The 19960-nt window shown below is 38.1% G+C and overlaps 1 protein-coding gene across 1 annotated transcript; it reads left to right on the forward strand.

Annotated features, from left to right (window-relative positions):
* Positions 1 to 186: 186 nt before the first annotated feature.
* Positions 187 to 19700, forward strand: CNOT7 (CCR4-NOT transcription complex, subunit 7). Its single transcript, XM_009335133.1, has 7 exons — positions 187 to 267; positions 528 to 730; positions 1031 to 1224; positions 4318 to 4479; positions 10149 to 10293; positions 15065 to 15175; positions 17974 to 19700. Exons 2-7 carry the CDS (start codon positions 614 to 616, stop codon positions 18100 to 18102), a joined length of 858 nt encoding a protein of 285 aa, XP_009333408.1. The 5' UTR covers positions 187 to 267; positions 528 to 613; the 3' UTR covers positions 18103 to 19700.
* Positions 19701 to 19960: the final 260 nt, after the last annotated feature.

The raw sequence follows: 19960 nt of genomic DNA on the forward strand, positions 1-19960 counted from the left end.
CCGGCCGGGGCGTGAGTCCGAGTCTGTCGAACCGTGAATCGGTCCCCTCGCGCCGCTCTCCGGTTTAGCGCGGCCCGTACGAGCTGAAAGAGCTTCTCCTGCCGAGGGAGGCCGCCTGCCTGGGCGGCTGCTTGTCGTCCGCAGCGTCCCCGAGTTTGGCGTAACGCTAACGGTCACTTTGCCCCTTCGTTTCATGTCGCACGCAGCCGTGGGACCCGCAGGAATGTGCTCTTCTAACCCGTGGGGGAATAACGCTTATGGGCTCAGGTATCTCTTTTGTCTGTTGAAATAGCGCGCCTTGCCGGTTTGCCTGGCTTTGTGCAAGAAATAAAGTTCCTAACAAAATCGTAGGGTTTTAGTTTCGGGTAGTAATCTGAACTCACATAGCTGAAATTCACGTGCTTTTGGTGGCCGTGTTGTGCTTCTTTTATGGGATTACGAAGAATAAAGCTTGATCCTGGTGTTGAAGCGTTTTTTCAGATAAATGAAAACTTACACTTTGATACTTTGCTTTCTTTGTCTCTTAGGTTAAAAAAAATTATTAAAGTCCCTTTATGAAACTGCTCCTCAGTCAAGTGTAACTTTTGATGTATGGTCTCTAAAGCCCCCCACTATGCCAGCAGCTACCGTAGACCATAGCCAAAGAATCTGTGAAGTTTGGGCTTGTAACTTGGATGAAGAGATGAAGAAAATTCGTCAAGTTATACGGAAGTATAACTATGTAGCTATGGTAAGTGGGCACTTGATGTTTATTTAGCAAATTACTGCAAAAACCATGATGACTAAAGTTAGTAAATTAAAGCTATAAAATTGTTAATCTATTTTCATTGAAAGAGTAATGGATTCTTAATGTTGAATTAATGCTGTACGAACATTAGGATCCTAATCTATTACCTTTTTAAAGGCTAAATTTACAGGCCGTACTCCTCAGCTATGAAACTGTTAGATGCTTGAAACATGTTTTATTAAAAAGGAGCAACGTAGATTTTTATGGGTGTCTTTTGTTGAAGTTTTAATTCTGTTCTTACAGGATACAGAATTTCCAGGAGTGGTTGCAAGGCCTATTGGAGAATTCAGAAGCAACGCAGACTATCAGTACCAGTTATTACGCTGCAATGTAGACTTGCTGAAAATAATTCAACTAGGACTGACGTTTATGAATGAGCAAGGAGAATACCCTCCAGGAACTTCAACTTGGCAATTTAATTTTAAATTTAATTTAACGTAAGTGTTAAATGTCTGTGCTGTTGAATGTATGTTTCTGACTTACTGAAAATGTATTATAGGTTGTAAAAGCTATAGCAACTCTTTATCTATATGATTGTAATACCATAGATACTTTATGTGAGGAAAACTTTTGTCAGCCAAACACGTGCTTTCTTCCCTCATTTCTGTGCAGTCTGTCTTACTGTTGGTAATTTGGTCAAAAATGCTAAGCAATTTCAGCAAAAGTTTTAAAAAGAGGCATTTATACTTAGTGCAAGAGTTAGCTCTGCATTTTCATATTTAGCATTTCAGAGTGCTTCTATCTTAACTTAGTTTAACTCTTACTAGTTGTTACAGAAGTCACGTGTTGTTTCTTTGCATATTTTTAAGTGGAAAATACCAACATGTGAAGAAAAAAAGGTAAAGTTACTGAAGTGACTCAAAAAGAAGTATGACAAATGTTATCAGCAAGTTCTAAAGGAAGTGTGCTCTGTCCTCTTTAAAATAACGTTGTTCTCACAACAAGTTCTAGATAATATTTTAGGTAAAATACTGTCAACTTTTTAATACTGCAGCAGCTTTTCTTGTGTTTTCAAAGCAACTTTTACTCGCTTTTAATAAACTGCTGTATTTTAATTTTCCTCTATAATGGGTTGAAAGGGATTATTGATTCTATAGCTTAACTCCCATGGAGATTTTTCTTCTGGATTATTTTGTGTAAAGTGTTGGTTAAAAAGCAAGCTGATTTTTACTATCTGTTGGAATAGTATTGTGAACTTTATTTCACAATGTGATTTTTATCAGTGATGAACCTTTAAGTATAAACCTAAGTTTTCCAGTAGGATGAGACACTTCCGTGGAGTTCTAATTGTATCTTTAGCAGGTAGTTGACAAGGTTACTAGTATCTTGAATTTTTTCCTGAAGTAAACATAATTGGTCTGATAGGTTTTCATATGGCCTGAGTTGAGTATCAGTGCACACACTTCTCCAACTTAAATGTGTTGAAGGCTTGGGGGTTTTTTGGCAGTTGTTACAAGCTGATCGCTGGACAGCTTGATATACATGGGTTAAAACTGCAGCCTACAAAGGAGGTGTAGAGAACAGACCTTTTTTTCTGCAGATAAAAAGACTTGTTTTCAAAGTAATCAGGGTTCTTACAAAGAAAAGAACTGCTGCTGTCTCTCTTGATCTTTCTACTTTTCTAAACAAGCAGTGCTGTGGCTTATCACAAATCAGTTTGGTCTGAGGAATGACATGCTCTTTCTGGTTTTGTTTGAAGCACCTCTTGAAAGAAAAGGAAGTGCAGATTTGATATTTTGGTATCTCTAAACTTACCTTGCCATATAAATGCTGGATGGAAGTTATCCATTGTCTTAATAGAAGAATATACTAATCCTGCTAAGTATGGCAGAAACAGGAGGAATGAACTACTGACTTCCAAACTGTGATCTGGGAAGAAGAGCCTGTGTTATGTTTTATTTATTTTCTGAGCTTCAAAGATCTGCTTATTGTCAAGCAACTGAAAACAAAAGTAGTTTTCCATCCATTTGTGCCAGATGCTGCATAGATAAGACAGCTTAGTAAGGGAAGATACAGGTAGTCACCTAACTAACTTGTTACTAGTTCACTGGGGGGATTTTATACAAAAAGGTAAGCTAGGTAAGTGCTGCATGAAACATGATTTTTTTTTTTTTTACATGGGTGAAGAAATTACTTATTTTTGTCTGTTTCTAAACTTCCTTTTGGGAAGTGGCACTGTGCCAAGTGTTCAACTCCTAAAGCAAAACAGCTGTTGGCTGTTCCTAGAAGGTATTCTTTTTTTTTTGTGCGTGGTTCCAGCCAGGTCTTGTTACAGTGTGCTTTTAAAGAGCATAAATATTTCTCTAAACTAACTATCCACCTGATTAGCGCAGAGCAACAAACCAGAATTAAAACTTCTTTTTGTAAAATAGGCATGTTTGTTTTGGATGGGTTCTTTAATGTGTTATGGAGATGGACAGGTGTTGGGAACCTGATGCCTTAAAGCTGGAGAACTAATGAGCAGCTGTGTGGGAGGCAGGAAAAAAGATACAACACATCTTGAGAATGTATCTCTATGTTCTGATGAATGATGACTTGCTCTTAGGAATAAGGAATGTAAGTCTACGACTGAATCTAATAGTCAAGTTTGATATATTGGTTGTCTTGTCTGTTTTATTTTCTGTGTTTTCGTTGGTTTTTTTATTAAAATTGAAAACTATACACTGAAGAGACTTTGTAGAATAGTATGTTGTGGACAGTAATATGAATATAATCTTCTGAACAGAGCCACGTTTGTATTTTTTTTTCAGTTAACCATTCTATGTCTTTGTTATGATGATATAGATTAAACTTTAGGGAGAAAAAAACCCATCCATTTCATCACAAAATCCTTAATTTTGTGATGGGATAAGAGGGGATCAGACAAGGCATAGGGGATTTTTTTTTCCGTCCTCTTAAATTCTAGGTCCAAAATATTGGCTATTGGCTATTGAAGTTGGTTGTTTAGAAAGAAAAAGCTAGGCTACCTGAATTTTAAGGATTGACTAGATGGAGCAAGTACTCAGTTTCCAGTTGTGGCGAGAAGGAAGTTTTGATGAGCATGTGTCTAAACATTTACGTGAGCTTAAATCACAAGAAATGTGCGGGAAATGTTATTCACAGAATACAGCACTGGGATCTGGAGTGTACTGTTCCTAGTTCTATAATGTAACATGTTAGTGCTTCACCTGTTATATTTAGTATGTCACAGTTCAAATAATGGATAATTGGTAAAATATCTGTATTCATACATTCACTTTCCTCTGTAGTTTTGCAAAAGGGGAGTTCTAGGTAACCAGAAGAGGAGCAGGAACTAGTTTTTTATGAAGGAGGCGAGAATGGAGGTGCCGGGAATGGTGAAATGCTAGTGAAGGTTAACAAAAGCTATGAAAAATGTTTGGTTTTGTAATTGACACAGAACAAAGTCAAGTTGCTCCTGCTCTATGCTGGCAAAGTCTGTGGAATGAATAGCAAAAAAGAAATGTTACCAGGTTTACAATCACTGAGGTTTGTAGACTTTGAAAATTTACTTTTCCTCTCTCTGTTTTTAGAGAAGATATGTATGCCCAGGACTCTATTGAGCTGCTGACGACATCTGGTATCCAGTTTAAAAAGCATGAGGAAGAAGGAATTGAGACACAGTACTTTGCAGAACTGCTTATGACATCAGGAGTTGTACTGTGTGAAGGAGTCAAGTGGCTTTCCTTTCACAGGTGAATTCTGCATGTTAAGTACTTGAGTTTGCAGTATTGATTATTGAATTATAGAGCTTGGATTTCACATCTCATGTTAAGTGGTATACATCTGATAGTGTATATAGCACATATCTTGGTTGGTAAGACTTAGGAAACTATTTCTGCTGTAATACCTGTAGCACCATTCTGTATTAGAAGAATAGAGAGTACAGAGTGGTACTGGTGTTTTATTTTTGGTGTTTACACTGTAACCAGAAAACTGTAAACCAGAAAAACATGAAACTCCTAAGCCAGCAGGTGGCATTGTATCTTTTAATATCACACATGCAAATAATAATAGTAACTATGATACAAGCACACTATTCCTAAGCAATTCTTGAGCAAATATTGTTTGTCTCATGGGAGAGACCACAGAATTATCAGTGAAGAGCTTTATAAAACACTTCTTAAAAGTGTTTTAAATCTCCTGGTAATCTGGGCAGCTGAAAATTACTCGGCTTGGAAGGAGAGCCCTGATAGGCCTTAATTCTAGCGGCAGTAATTAATATTTATTCCATCACAGGAACTCATCTTCCAAGTAGAAATAGAAATGCGAATGCTAAATCTCTGTGAATCTGTCAAGATACGAAAGATCTTCGGGTGTTAATAAGATTGAACACTTTAAAACTTATGCAATAGTCATTGTATAGTCAACTATGCGCCAGAGATAGATTTGCACTTTTTGCAAGCAACAGTGGCTTAAAGGCTTATTGCTATGTAAGGCCCTCAAGCTGACATCTTAAATGCTGGCTGCTAAGCAAGTCAACAAAGGTAGAGCAAATGTTGTAGCTGAGGCTGGTAGTTTCCTTACAGCCTTATTCTTGTTTATCACGCATGCTACATTGGTGGGTGGTAATATGTAGATGATTGAAATTAGAAAAAAAACAAATTCTTCATCCTTAAGTATTAAATCTTGGAGGGGAGGTTGGAGGAGGGAAAGTCACATGGAATTAGAGAAGTATTTACATTATTAACCAACTGAAAAGTAAGGATTGTGTCAGCAAGGAGTCTAAAACAGTAGAAGAAAGGTGCATATAACAGCCTGTTGCAGAATTCATCATTTGACTTGCTTTGTAGAAAGCAAGTGTCAGACTGACTTTCCAAAAGGAGGGGAGAGGGAAGAAAAGACAGTTAACAAAAAAAAGGAGGATCCTCTTTGCATACACTTGTCACCTAATTGGCCTACATCTTCCACTTGCAGCTGTCTTCACTCACAATATGACTCCAAAATAATCTTACTCTTGCTATCTTGCTACTGGGGTAGCACCTTGGGGAAAAATACTGGAACAAGAATGCCGTGAACTGTGTCAAAATAACTACAAAGGCTGAATTAGTGAATTAAGTTTCTTTCAGCTTTTTAAACCCATTATTATGGGCTCTTATGTGCATATTTGTGATTTACACTTGACTACAGTAAAATAACTTGGATGGCTCAGGAGAAGGGGAGAAGAGGCTTGTTATGCATGTAACTGGTACATCAACAGATGCTGCCGTGTAGTAGCAGCGACAGCTACAAAACGGTGTTTTTCCAATATCGCCCAATAACTTTAAGGGCCCAGTGTAAGCTATGCTAGCAAAAGAATATCTGAGCCATTTCTACACTAGGGATTCTTTTTTAAAGCATAATTATATTGATTGTGTGTGATTCCTGACTAATACGCTGGTCGAAGTGTAGTGCAAAAGATGTGCAGTGCAAACTGTGTGTGATAGTGCCACTTTTACTAGGTGCAGCTTATGAAGGGTTTTTGGAATGGCTTTATTAAAGTCCAGTTTCATCTGTGCTAAAATGAGTTTCTGTTGTGGACTTCACTGAAGATGTCTTTAGAAATCCTCTTAAGACAGCTATTCCAGCAAATGTTTGTCAAACACTGATTATCCACAACTGCTTGAAATCAGAGTGTTTAAAGGCTTTTGTGCTTGACAGAGCATGTTGATGTTGTCTGAGCACAAAACCCTGGAGTAGTGGGTTAAGTTCTGAGGAAGCTAAGATTGCACAAAGCTATAAATGAGCATGGGTCATGTAAAATGTGCCACGAAGAATGGTAAACAGGTGTCTCTAAATATATCTTAGGTTGATTGTGATTATGTTCTATCAGTGGAAACTTAAATAACGGGACAGCTTGATTGAAAATTTGTTTCACGTAGGCTCTCCATGCCGTAGTTCTTTGACTACTGAAAAAGCTGTGCTTGATAGTTGCTGACTGTGCTATTGCTTCTGTTTCCTTAAAATGCTTTAATTACTACTAACCCTCAAACTTTGAGTCTCTTAGGAAGTAGGCAGAGGGGAATTGCTCCTTTTTCAGAGTGTGAGGTTATATTTTGGTTTTGTTTCATTTCGCAGTCTTTGATTTCCTTGAACTCTTACATAGTTCATTTCTAAGCTCATAGCTTCTCGAATAGTTTACTTCGTGTGCTTTTTATCTCTGCATTTGATGTAGCTGCCTTGGTATCCTGACCTGTTGGCAAATCTGTGTGGACCTGCAGTTCTGCCAGGCATGAGCGAAGAAACATTTGCACTGTCACCAATTCTTGTATACTGCAACTTCATAAGTGACTCCATCAAATCTTTTGTGTGCGTTAAAATGTATTTGAGTTGATGAGAGAGGAGGGGGAAGCCCTGAATTTTTGATTCTTGTCACAGTCAAGAGAGCTGTGGGTGCTTGGCAGTCTAACAAGTTATAAAACAGAACAGCTCAAATTCTGTTTTTGTGGATGTTTGACTGACTGATCTGCTGAAGCTTGGAGTGTCCACCTGTGTGCAGCCTTCTCAATCTACCTTTGGAAGCTCTGTGCAAACATGCCTCTTAACCCAGATGTTTTTGGGAAGCTGGAAAGTTCCAGGCTATTGTATTTCAAGAATCATTTGTGTCTAACTGATTTTAGTAAAATTTAATCTGTTGGCTCATTTCTAGTAGCCAGTTATAAAATGAAGTAAAGCTTTCTCAGCTCTGTCAGGTTTTGATTTATTTCAGAGACTGTTGGTGCTTGAGTAGAATTCATTGTTAATTGGCTATCTGAATTCTTTCTGGATAGTAAGGGAAAGAAATACAGGCACGTTTGATCTTTTCCATGGTCTTGTTGCCTACAGCTGTCCATGATCAGTGAAAAAAGAAAAAAAGAAGAAAAGTAAGTGGTTGTAAGAGTGCTTATGTTGCTGTATAGCTCCAGGGATTGTGGCTAGCTGCACTAAGTAACTTCAGGTGATTATATTAGAAATGGTGAAAGCTTTTTAAGGAAAGGAAGTGTATGTGCTTCAGGGTATAAGCCAGCCACTAATTGCCTGTTAGAGGATTAGAAGAAAACTTCTTTAATGAGCAGGTAATTACATAATTGCTCACTGTGGATTTTCTTACCCTTCTGTTAGCATTCAGCAGTAGCCACTCAAAAATTTTTGAACTAGATATATCTTAGTCTTGAATTGGAGTGACAGTTCTTATGTCTGTGTAAGCTTGGATGACTGGAGCATATTGCGCTCAAAAAGATTATGTAAATGCCTTGATACCGCACTGTGATTAGTAAAGTGTGGTTTGTGATGATTGTTACAAGCACAGTGGGACTAAGTGTAAGCAGCTGGAACTTACAGAATGCGAGACATCATTTGGTTGAGCTGACTAAAACTAACCCATGCTTAGGATCCAAGAACAGATATCTGACTGAATGCTGTCATGCAATGGAAGGGTAATCATGCCTGTTAAATCCACTCTTCAGATATTCTGTTCCCTTTTTCTGCATGAGGATCCTAGAATGCAAGGATCTGCTACAACCTCCGGGGGAAAAAAAAAAATATATATAAAATTCTTCATTGAAATTGCAAATTTATGGTAGCCTGCTCCCTCTCAATACAAATAGTAAGTGAATCTTGACTTTTCTTACAGTACTTCCTTCTTAATAGAAATTGGAAGTGTCTGAGAGCATCTGTTTTCTAGTAATTCACTCATGTACATAATCTTTTTTTGGAAGAGGAGGGGAGTCAAAAACTTTTTTTTTTAAGAAGAGGAGGAGCACAAGTACTGTTTTCTTCACTTTAAAAGTTTTAATATGAATGTTACATTTGAGCCACAGGGATGACAGATGTCAGGAATTCAGTGAGTTAATAAGCTCTCTAATCTCTAGAGGAGTAAATCTCCTTAATCCTGAACAGTCTTTTTTGCTAATGTGGCTTTTTTCTTTCTTTTTCTATAGAGGGCTTTATGCTGATACAGGCTTCCCCACCGCTTCTCCCCCCTCCCCCCATAGGTGATCTAACAAAATTAAGCTTCCAAGCCACTGTTTTGCCAAGTATACTACAGGTTTTTACTTTGTAAGACTCGGCTGAAATCCTTTATCTTTGTGCTCCTTTGCTCCCTGGCCAGTGGCTGCTGCTGCTGTGGAGATTGGAGTGCTGCCAGCACAGCTTCAAAGCACCAGATGCAGTGCAGGATTCATTCAACATGAAATTCCTGTTTAGAGCACTGGAAACCCCCATGGGAGAGCTGCAATAGTCCATACCTTTTGTATGTCTTGTACTAATGGACTTTTAGCAAACAATCCATTAATTCCCAGTACGTTCAAAATTTTCTACCTTCTGTCTAGAAATTCATAAGATAAAGATGAGGTAGAGAATCCCATTGTATACAAAAGGTGCAAAAAGCAATCCTCTTTACACTGAGTATGCAAGCTAAAGCCTTGAGCCTGCATCAGAAGTTGCCAGTCTTTGTGGGTGCTAAATATCCTCAGGATCAGTAGTACAATACTCTTAACTGATTTGTCTTCTGTATTGCTCATGTCACAGTTAAAGATCTCAGTCAAGATTTACCAAGTTGCAAAATTCTTGGGTTTTAGTATGATCCTCAAGTAACCAAGAACGAACATGAAGTCTTAAACTGGGAATTTGGAGTCTGTGGTGGCCACCCGTTCACTGGAATTGTCTCCCAGCTATACGCTAAGGTTCCTTAAGCAGCAAAACTGATGCAGCCTTCCATAGAGGCAGCCCTGCTGCATGTTTTCATCTTCTTCGTTAGTACAGATATTTTTAAAATTGCATGTCAATAAAATCTAAGAACTGATTTGGTTCAATGCAAACCTGATAACAAGATAATGTATCAGTCCCCCATCTAGTTCAGTGTGTATGTGCATGAGCAGTCCTGCAAGTACAAGGGGTCAGAACAGATCAGATTCATGATCAGATCATGAATAATCTGGCTTGCAATCTCTGCCTTCCTAGGGAAAAGGATAACTAGTCATCACTGCTTTTTGTTGGGGTGTTCAGTCCTGCTTAATACCTGGCATCTGTCTTTCCTATGCTTTAAACCCTCTGTTTCCTCTCATAACCCTCTGTAAAAGTACATGATTTCCCCTTCTACTTCCACATCTCATTCCTGTGTCCTCTTTCTTCAGTCAAGCTACTGAGAAGGAAGTCTTCCCAAACTCTTCTCTCCACTACGCTACACACACTATATATATAATACCTCAGTTTCTTCTACCAAACCTGTACTGAAAAGCTGTAATGGGGCCATTTACACTGAGGCTCAGTGTTTTGTAAGAGTCAGTCTTAATTGCATTGAAATGAAGCAAAATGTCCGGTTGATGTATATTAAAGTCTTGATGTTGGAAGTGGGAAGAATGCTTCTAAGTTATTTACTTATATTGTTTTTGTTGCTAATTTGCAGTGGATATGACTTTGGCTATCTAATCAAAATCCTGACAAACTCTAATTTACCTGAAGAAGAGCTAGACTTCTTTGAGATACTGCGATTGTTTTTCCCTGTCATCTATGATGTAAAATATCTCATGAAGAGTTGCAAAAATCTGAAGGTAGGTAATCTGTTAATGGCTCAGAACAAATTTTGGTTTGGAGAGAGAGTACTTTCTACTAAAAAATACTTATTTTCTGTATTTTTATTTTCTGGTTTTGCTTTGATAATACCCATTAAATAGCCTTGTTGTCTCAAACTTTGTATATTTAACATTAAAGGCTATTGATAGAGGCAGGCAGGAGCACAATGAATTTTTATAACTGCTTACCAGTTAAAAATAGCATGTTGATACTGTATTTATAGTACCTAGTCTTTGTTGACAGATGATAAACCCGTGTTTGGAATTGATCCTTCACTTCTTGAGCCATAAGAATTGATGGGTTTCATGTACTCCTATTTCCTCATTGTGCAGTCCACTAAAGGACTGCAGTCGTCTTGGCAAAGGTAATTGCAACAACGATGCTGTGGAAGTGTCTTGGGAAGAGGAATGGAGCGAAGAATGTTTCAGATGGCCCCATGAGGAAAGATAACAACAGCATATGTTCAGGGACAACGTGACTTCTAGAAAAAAATGCAGTACTAAAAACTAATCTCCCGTGTTAGGCCAGTGGGGTTACTAATTGGCTTACTCTATCAGGCATAAAATTTGGATGCTTTATTGGACTGGAGAATGAATGGAAACTGGAACTAAGTATGCGAAGGGGAAGACAGCAAGTGAAAGAAAGATGCTACAGGGATTGTTAACAGCTTTACTTGCCAAAGAACTGTAAGAGTCTGGACTGCTGCTGGAATGAGGTGCATCGCTCATCTGAGGCAATTAATGACTTGCTGCTTTTATGGAAAGTAACTCGATTCTCTAGGCTTTCTTAATGAGAACCTGCAGGAAAAAGAGAACAGTGACTGTAGTGCAACCAAATCCTAACTTCGTCATGCTGAACTAGTGATCTGTGTGGGGTTTATAGTCCCCTGTTTCTTTCTGAGATAAACTAATACAGTGTGTCACTTTTTAGTAGTAGCCTACTTGTGTGGGAAGTAAAGTGTGTAAATCCTTTTGTTAATCAAATTAATGTTGAAAATGGAGACCTCCCTTCCAGTTAGTAAGAAAAGTATACCTACCTGTGTTCATCTAGAGTTGTTATTGGTATAATCAGCCAGGCAAATGGCTGAGTATTAGAGAACATCTTAGAAACACGTTTCCCTCACAGAGGCCAGGAGAAAAAAATGTAATGTTCATAAACTTCAGGAGTCTTAAAGGAGGGGCGGGGGGGAACCCCAAACAAAAAACACCCTTACTTTCTCACTCCTGGTGAAGCAAAGTAAAGCACTTGGTGTCTTAGTGGTGGCGACACACTTACCAAGAACAGAATGTATAATTCAACTTTAGTGACAGGAAAGGTGACAGAATGACGTTCCTTGTCGCCATTCCAGAGGTGCCATTCCCAGTGGGTTTGGGGAGGAGAGGATTGTATTTCCTGTCATTTCGTTAACACATAGTTGTGTGTAACCTGCATTGTTAGAGATATTACTGTTTTTTAGAAGACAAGAAAAACCTTCACAGGTATTATTTCAGCAAACCTTAAGAACAAGAGTGATGAATTTTTTTCAGAGCTGAATATGTAGGTCAGCTTTCCTGCAGTAAATCTTGATCCTGTCACCTAACCTGCAGACTGGTAATGACAGCAGGGGAAGGGATGTGGGCTACCCTACCCCTCCAAATTTACTGGCAATGAAATGATGGTGGACTTGTACTGTACTGAGAGCAGCTGTCTGAAACAAACTGCTAAACATTCAGTGTTGTGACTCTAAAAATGCATGCGCTGTCTCCTAATGTCTGTCACTTACAATCTCTATTAAATTGCAGTGAATTGAACTGCTGTGCACTTGTCCTTTATTGACTTGTCTAAGTTTTTCATATGAAAGTCACTGACTTGCTGTAGGTCCTCCACTCCCTGTCCCCAAACACCCAAACCAGAATTTTTGGCATTGAGAAGAGAAATATGGTTCAGGATTGGGAAGCTGTTTGATGCTTTTTTGGTGGAATTAAGTAGTCTGTGAATTTACAGTATGTTACTGTAACTTAAATGGATATGAGTGTACTTTACTGGCATGCAGATGGGGAGTCAATTTGAGATATTAATGTAGTATAGGTTAAACTCTTGCTTGTTCTCTAAAAATCTTTCTATGTAGACAATTCCAAACCTTTTGACAGTAACGGCAACTCTAAGTAATGTAGATTTATAGATCTTGTTGGAAACTGGCTTTTAATATGGGGGTTTGTACAGAACAATGAACTCTGGTACCAGTGCCATGAAATGAGAGTTTGAACTGGATTTGCTGTTGACTATGGTCGTGTGATTATGTAAATCATTTTGTGGCCTTTTTCTTGAAAGACCAATGCTCTGAAAATTTGGGAAGAATTTGTCCTTCTCCTCCAAGGGTAAAATGTTCTTAACTAGAGTGCAAAAGTCCTGCCTGAAAGAGAATTTCCATAGCCTATTAATTTTCAGAGACAGCCAACTTTTATTCTGTAATTATTGCAGTTACAGACCAAGAAGTTCCACAAAAAAGTGGTGTGTGATATATTTACAAATAGATATATACCATTAAAAGCACTATTTTCAAAGCATTCTTCTGTAGGCTGCTATTACTGTAAATTTTGAATTACTAAGTCTACATTCCAGAGCTTGCAGCTGCTGTGTAAATATTACTGACTTTTATTCTTCAAAGTAATTTGAAGCTGGAGTGGATAGTCTTACAGCTAGCAGAACCTGATGATGAGGCACTGCTAGTTCGCAGCTTGAGGAAGTAGAGGGTTTAGGAGCAGAAAATGGTGCCTTGAAAGGGTGTGGGCCTAACTGCTGTTGCTAACTCTTAACAGCTTGTTAGTGGAGTTACAAAGCGGAGAACATGCTTGTATCTGAGATGTACTTTTTTCCCCTGCCCACCAACCCCTCAGCATGTTTTTTTGATAGTGTAAGGTAAATAACTGAACATGGTTGCAGTGCTCAAATGTTGTATCCACACATAACAAGATAGCTTCAGTGCTTAACTGTATAGTGTATAGACTTATCTTAAACTTCTGTAAACCGTATTCCTGCTATAGAATAAAACTAGCCATACCAGTACTAGGTTTTCATGTTGGTTTGTAGGTGTTGCTTGGGAATGTTATTACTGAAGCTTGCATCTTTTTAAACAAAACAAAAACCTGTTGCCATAAGATTCACAGGAATTTTCATAACGGTTGATCTGATTTTTCAGGTCAGACTTTATTTTTATTGCTGTGTGAGTTTTAACTTTGACTGTTATGTTTTGCCTCTTGCTGCTTCCCTTCCTGTACTTGAAACAGGTTAAGAGTGCAAGGAAAGGTGAACTCGGATACTAGGCAGTCTTTCTTCAAAAGAATTGCCTCTGTGCAACATTTTTTGCCTTACAAAGCTTATGACAGCAGTAAGGATTTTCTTTGTTTTCTTGATCTTTCTAGACCTTAAAGAATGTGCATGTGCTTTAGTCTATTTCCAGTAGCTTTATGGCTTAATGACTTAAAAAAGATGTACAAAATTATGTGCTCACAGTGTAGCTTATAGCATTAAAAGATTGCAGTTACAGTGTAAGATGTCTATTCCTTCAACTGATCTGTGTTACCTATGTAAAACCAAACTGACTTCTGATGGGTTTGCTTCCACACATGTTATTACCATTTTGGGGGGCACTAAAAAAGGGGTTTATTTAGTCACTCTGCAGTTAAGGGGATAGTTTTTCACATAAGCTTATTTGGCTTTAAAAAAACATTTGCTTCAAAACTGGAGAAATTCTACCTTCAAGAGCAGATAGATTTGCAGCTTTGGAGCGATGTCTACAGCTTCACAGTCTGTCCTTTTAAACCGTGTATCAACATTCAAAGCAGACAATTACTGTTTTAAATTGTTCCCTTTTTGTATGTGAGGTGTTTATATACTTTTTGAAGAAGTAGGTTTCATTACACATGTGACTATTAAATACACATCTCTAACAGAAAAGCTGGCTATACCATTGGATTTTAGTATCTTAGAAAACTAGTTGCAAGATGATGGATTTTTTTGCCTGTTTTTTTTTTTCCTATCCTCTTACCACAGCTAATGAAATAAACTTTAAAGAGGGGTAGAATGTCTTGCAGAGATGGAGTGGGCACTTTCTTCCTTTTTTGACTTTACCACCTGGTTTCTAAGTGCCTGCTGTGTAACATTTTCCTGGACTCCCGGTAGTGTTCTAGATACTTAAGGATGCTCTCTGTTTTTGTGAAGAAAAATGGAAAAACCATCAACTTAATTGTTGAAAGGTAAGTGGAAAGAAAAAGGTCTGTTTCAAAGGAAGCCTAGGTACTTTAACACATGGAGGCATATGGGTACCTCATTTGTAAGCACTTGAATTCTTGTGTTTGTAGAACAATATTTTTACCTTTTAAACTTTCATTCAAATACAAGGAGTACAGGAACACCTGGTTTTGTTCTTTGGCATTGCCAGTCCTTTCAACATCTTGAAGGAATTGTTTTGTGAAGTAATGACATCTGGTTACTGGAGAAGCTGGAACATGAAGGAGTAATAGTTTTGTTGGTCACGGATACTGCTTTATTTAATCAATACTGACGCACAATTCTAATGCTGCTATTGATACTGAAAGTTTGATTCTCCAGGTGTGTATTTATCTAGTATAACAACTGTTTCAGCTACTGTGCAAATGTTAAAATATACTTGAGGTGGTATGACTTGTGTAACAGATTTTCCCAAGTATAGCTGTTCAGTTTTCTGTTTTAATTTTTTTCAGCAGTTAACAAAAATATTTTCTTTTTCAGGGTGGATTACAAGAAGTGGCTGAGCAGTTAGAGCTGGAAAGGATAGGACCACAGCATCAGGCAGGATCTGATTCTTTACTCACAGGAATGGCCTTTTTCAAAATGAGAGAAGTAGGTGGCCGTATTGGTTTCATCTCCATGGTAATAATGTGCTGTGATAGTCAGATGGAATTGCTGATTCTGATAAGTCTGCCATATTTTAAGGCGGTCTCTGAAGGGTTTCAGGGGTCACTCTTTTCTTGATAAAAATAAGACCACCTGTATTTTCCCCAAAGTAAGTGTAAACCAGCCCTATTGATTCCCTGCTTAGCTGCTGTGAGTGAGTATTGCTTCCTGTTTCCAGCCTGTGCCCAGCTTTTGGATTTTTTTGTGGGTTTCTGTTTTTTTAGGTGGCTGCTGCAGTGAGTTATGAGTGAACTCATGAGCATATGAGTTATATTTCTGGGTGACAATACTCAAGCCAATTTTCTTGGAGCTTCTGCTCAGTGTAATACCCAGCTGGTGTGCACTGCTGCTTGTGACAGGCCTCGGGGGGGGGAAGAGTGTCTGAACTAGCCACTTGTAGCTAAACTTGCAGGCTACAGGTGTATTAAATAATGACTTTCAGGCTGCTGTGGAGAATGTCCGTGCATTTGTTCTGTACCATTGAGTAAAGCACAGATTAGCTCAGGTTCTAGAAGATTATACATTGGTCAGTTCATTCAAGGTTTGCAGCAAGGGAAATCGGGTCTTACAAGCTTCACGTATCCTTGCTGCTTGTCTGCATACAATAGGAAGATACTAGGATATTTTGCATTAGCAGAACAAGCAAATGTTGAAGGGGCCTCTCCTGGAAAGCAGTTGCGCTGGTCAAATGCCAATGCATCTGAACGTGGCATTCTGCCAGCAATTCCTTGTTATTTACCATGTCAAAACAGATGGCAATAGCAAACCTCATCTTTCAATAAAGTTTAGTATTGTATGCTGGGGTGTCCACCTTCTGTAATCCAGCCTTTTGTATAAAGGAGAAAATGACCATGAGTTTCTGACAAATACCGGTGAGACAGCCGGTGAAAAATAAATGCTGTGGTTTAAGCTGGTTTGCTCATCTTAACACTGTTCTGCCTCTGCTGGAACTGTTGAAGTTGTCAAGCAGGTCATGGGCTACAGATGGAACAGAGAGGATTGCGTTTCTGGTACAATCCAAGCCCGGTGTTGCTAACTGCCGTTTGCCCGGTATTAATTTTTCACTCTTGAATTTGAAACAAAATCAAATGCAAATAAGAAAGAGGAAGTATATGACAGTCATGCCTAAGATACTGCCTTTCAAGTTAGTTTTCTAGAGGAAAAGGTTCAAACCCATGACCGTTTCTCTAATGAGATGCAGTTTGTGTTACATGGCAAATTAGCTTCTTGAATTTGTTTACCAAAAGCTCTTACTGGGAGAAGTAGAAATCTTTCAGGGTTTTTTAGTGCAAAGCATTTGCTTAATTAAGCCAACAAAGATGGATTATGATGATTTTTTTCAGTATTTTCAGAGATTCTTTGCAAATACAGTATTTCTAAATAAGGACATAGTAGTCAGCAGAGAGAAATATATTTAATGTGCATTTTTAAAGCCTTTTCAGTAGAGTTCATTGTTTAACAATGTATTTCTGAGTGGAAAAAAACCTAATTTTACAGTGCTTTTAGAGGTACAAAATTAATAAACGTGTTACTATTGTGTCACGAATGGTTGTGAAGGAGTTGCAACCTCCTGGGATTTTGAGTCCCAGCCAAAAAAGTTACTGATTTTCTTTCCATCAGAAATACTTAAATACTGATGATACAACAGTAGAACTGTTGTTTTGGGGTTTTCCTGCCTGTTTATTTCTTTAAGAACTTTCAATTGAGGTCTTCAATTCCTGCAGTACAGAACTTTCCATCCAGACTGTGCTGCTAAGAGCAAAACTTTTAAAGGGAGAAGTTTTCAGCCTGTGTGGTATACGGTATACGCAGTCCTCTGCGTTTAGACTGTTTATTGTGAACACCCTGCTGTTGCATGCTTCTGGCTGCCTTAGATTTCTGATGTTGATGATGACTCAAATGTCAACCACTGCGATGTCCAGGGTTGCTGTGAAGTTTTAAGGGTGAAGAATTTTTGTGTGTGTGTGTCGTCTTTTTTTTTTTTCAGGGTAATTTGTGTTTTTGCTTGAAAAAAAAGTCTGAAAGGTAGAGTATCATGGGGTTTCATATGTCTTCCACTGAAAGGTTCTGTTTGCAGTTAAGACTTGTAAAGTGTAAATGGAGTCTTAGTACAAAATTTATTTTAATTTTGCTGTTCCTTTTTAAATGAAGTCCCCCTCTGTGAGGAGCTAGCTGGAAATGCATCTTTCTGTGTTTCTCTGAACTCCATAGTAGGTTTTGTGCTCAAACATTCTCCCCACCCCCAAGACTTTATAATATAAATAAGGACATACCTCCATTTCAAGACAGAGTATGATAAAAAACCCCCACACTGAGGAGCAGGTAGAGTACGGGCACCAATGATGCATGCTAAGCATATGCCTGATACGAGAAACTCCACAGAAATCAGTCGGAGAAATATCTTTGTTGCACTTGCAACAGTGCAAAACGGTGCAGAAAAGTGAGTGATAACTGATACAACAAAATTATCAAAACATTGCATTTGGCCATTTCATCATGAAAGGTGCACAGGAAGACTGATTGTATTCCTTGACAGATGTACTTTAAAGAATCATGTCATATAGCACATTTTGATAATGGGTTGAGATTAAGTGTGTTATGATGTTAACTCTGTTCTCTTTTGCACCTTGGGATTTGATATCTTATGCTAAAAAGAAAGTAACATTTTAAAGCCTTTCTATAGTTCTATTTAAACTGAGCTTTTTCTTTGGCAATAATTTGTGTCTCTTTTTCTAACTCTTTAGATGTTCTTTGAAGATCACATTGACGATGCCAAATATTGTGGCCACTTATACGGCCTTGGTTCGGGGTCATCTTATGTACAAAATGGCACAGGAAATGCATATGAAGAAGAAGCCAACAAACAGTCATGACATGAAATGAAAGGCCATCTTTTTGACCTCCCCATGCTTGTATATAGGTTTTATCTCTGGTTGAACCCCTTGGACAATAAGGCTTTTTTCCCCCCTTTCTCAGCACACTTTCTTTTCTGCCTTTCTATGTATTAAACTGTTCCTATCACAGATTTTGATCTTAATATTGATAGGTAAAATTTTCCGGGTTACATTTTGGCCTCATAACTAGCCCATTTGTAAAGAAGCATGTGTAGGATCAGCGTGGCAGAGAGAAGGGGAAAGTTAAATCATAATGAATAGTCTGGTAAACTTACCTATATTGATCTTCTAGTTTTTCGTCCCTTTCCCCTCCCTTCTCCAAATTAACTGGCACTGATTGTAACTAACTTCCCCATTCATGTCTGTTCCTTCCAGTATGCGGGCGTTTTAGCTATTCAAGATTGTGGACCATCAAATTTGCACTTTAGAGAGTGACTCTGACTCAGATCCTCTGTTTTATTTGAAGTTTTGTTTTGTTTTTTCTTTTGCCCTCAGCTAGAAAACAATCATCTGCCAAGTTCAGCAGCTTCACGCTGCATTTCCTTGGTATGTCAACCCACAGAACGTGACTTATTTGCTGCGTAACCTCTGTTTGTTCAAGCAAAACAAACTACTGAAATCATAGTAACTGCTGTTATTTTATTAGTGTTCAGTCATCTCAAACACATCCTGCACGTGTCAACTGCTGGTTGGCCTGCTGCTTTAAAACCGCTCTGTGATGGGGGAAAGGAGCTTGAAAAAACAGCTTTACACCCTTCAGGAAAAGAACAGCTGTGACTTTTTAGCATTTTTTGCCATTAAGCTGAGAGTTGAAGGATATTGGAAAAGTAGGAGTTTTGTAATGGCACACTTCCCTCGATTAGCTTCCTAGCTTTTATTCTAGTAATGTACACCTCAGATATTTTTTATGAAGTCATATTTATTATGTACTTGATTTGATGATTTTTGAAAGTCAGTTTAGTTGAAGATAAAACCCAAAGATCTGAAAAAATGCTATTTAATTGAATTATTGAATTAGAAGGACAATTAAATCGTGCTTTTTTTTGTAGTTGCTACAAAGACAGATGTTACAGATATTTGTTGTAAAACAACAAAATATAAATAACTTATAGCTAATAAAGTTACCTGAGGAGTGTAATGCTAGTTTATTTTTGAGTATATCTTAGCAATATATTTTAGATATATTGTTTTAAAGGACCCTAAAGTACATTCTTAACTCTGCATAGCATGTGTACATACAGAGCAGTTGTGCAGGAAGGATTTTTGGTATTGAATAGCTAAATACTAGCCTGAAATGATGGAATGTGCGACATTGTGTGCCTGTGTGTGCGTGCGCACGCGTACGTGTGTGCGTGTGCGACACGGAAATCAATAGTAGAAAAATCTCCAAGTGTTTGCCAAATTACTCTGTTTTACCTTGTACTTAAAAACAAAAAATCAAACACCTTTTTTTCATTGAGTTACGATGATGTAACTGGGTGGTCCTTTTTAAACAACAAATAATTTGCATAACAGAGGGTATTTGTTTTTAAAGCTTTTGTAAATAAAGGCCTAAGAAATGTTTTCTTACATAACAACAGACTGGTGGTTTTGTTGCAAACTTTTTCCTGGAACGTGTATATTTAGTCAGTTCAATTCTGTATTCTGTTTTCTTTAGGCATGATAGTTCTCTCCCACGTGCTTATAAAATGATCTAACTCACTGCTCCCGGACTGATTCCACTTTCGGAGCAGGATTCTGTTCACGTGTTTCCGGTCACTTCATTCCTACTGACCTGAGTTGCAAGAGTGGTGACTGCGGTTCGCTACTGAGGCATCCAAATCCCATTAGTAATTTA

This window comes from Pygoscelis adeliae, unplaced genomic scaffold, assembly GCF_000699105.1.
Source record: "Pygoscelis adeliae isolate BGI_AS28 unplaced genomic scaffold, ASM69910v1 Scaffold21, whole genome shotgun sequence".
NCBI lineage: Eukaryota > Metazoa > Chordata > Aves > Sphenisciformes > Spheniscidae > Pygoscelis > Pygoscelis adeliae.

Bases quoted from the DNA above. Each gene is read 5' to 3' on its own strand.
- CNOT7 (XM_009335133.1), top strand. From the start codon at position 614: ATGCCAGCAGCTACCGTAGACCATAGCCAAAGAATCTGTGAAGTTTGG. The intron at 731-1,030 runs GTAAGTGGGCAC...CTGTTCTTACAG, and splicing joins AGTATAACTATGTAGCTATG to GATACAGAATTTCCAGGAGT. The intron at 15,176-17,973 runs GTAGGTGGCCGT...CTAACTCTTTAG, and splicing joins CCTTTTTCAAAATGAGAGAA to ATGTTCTTTGAAGATCACAT.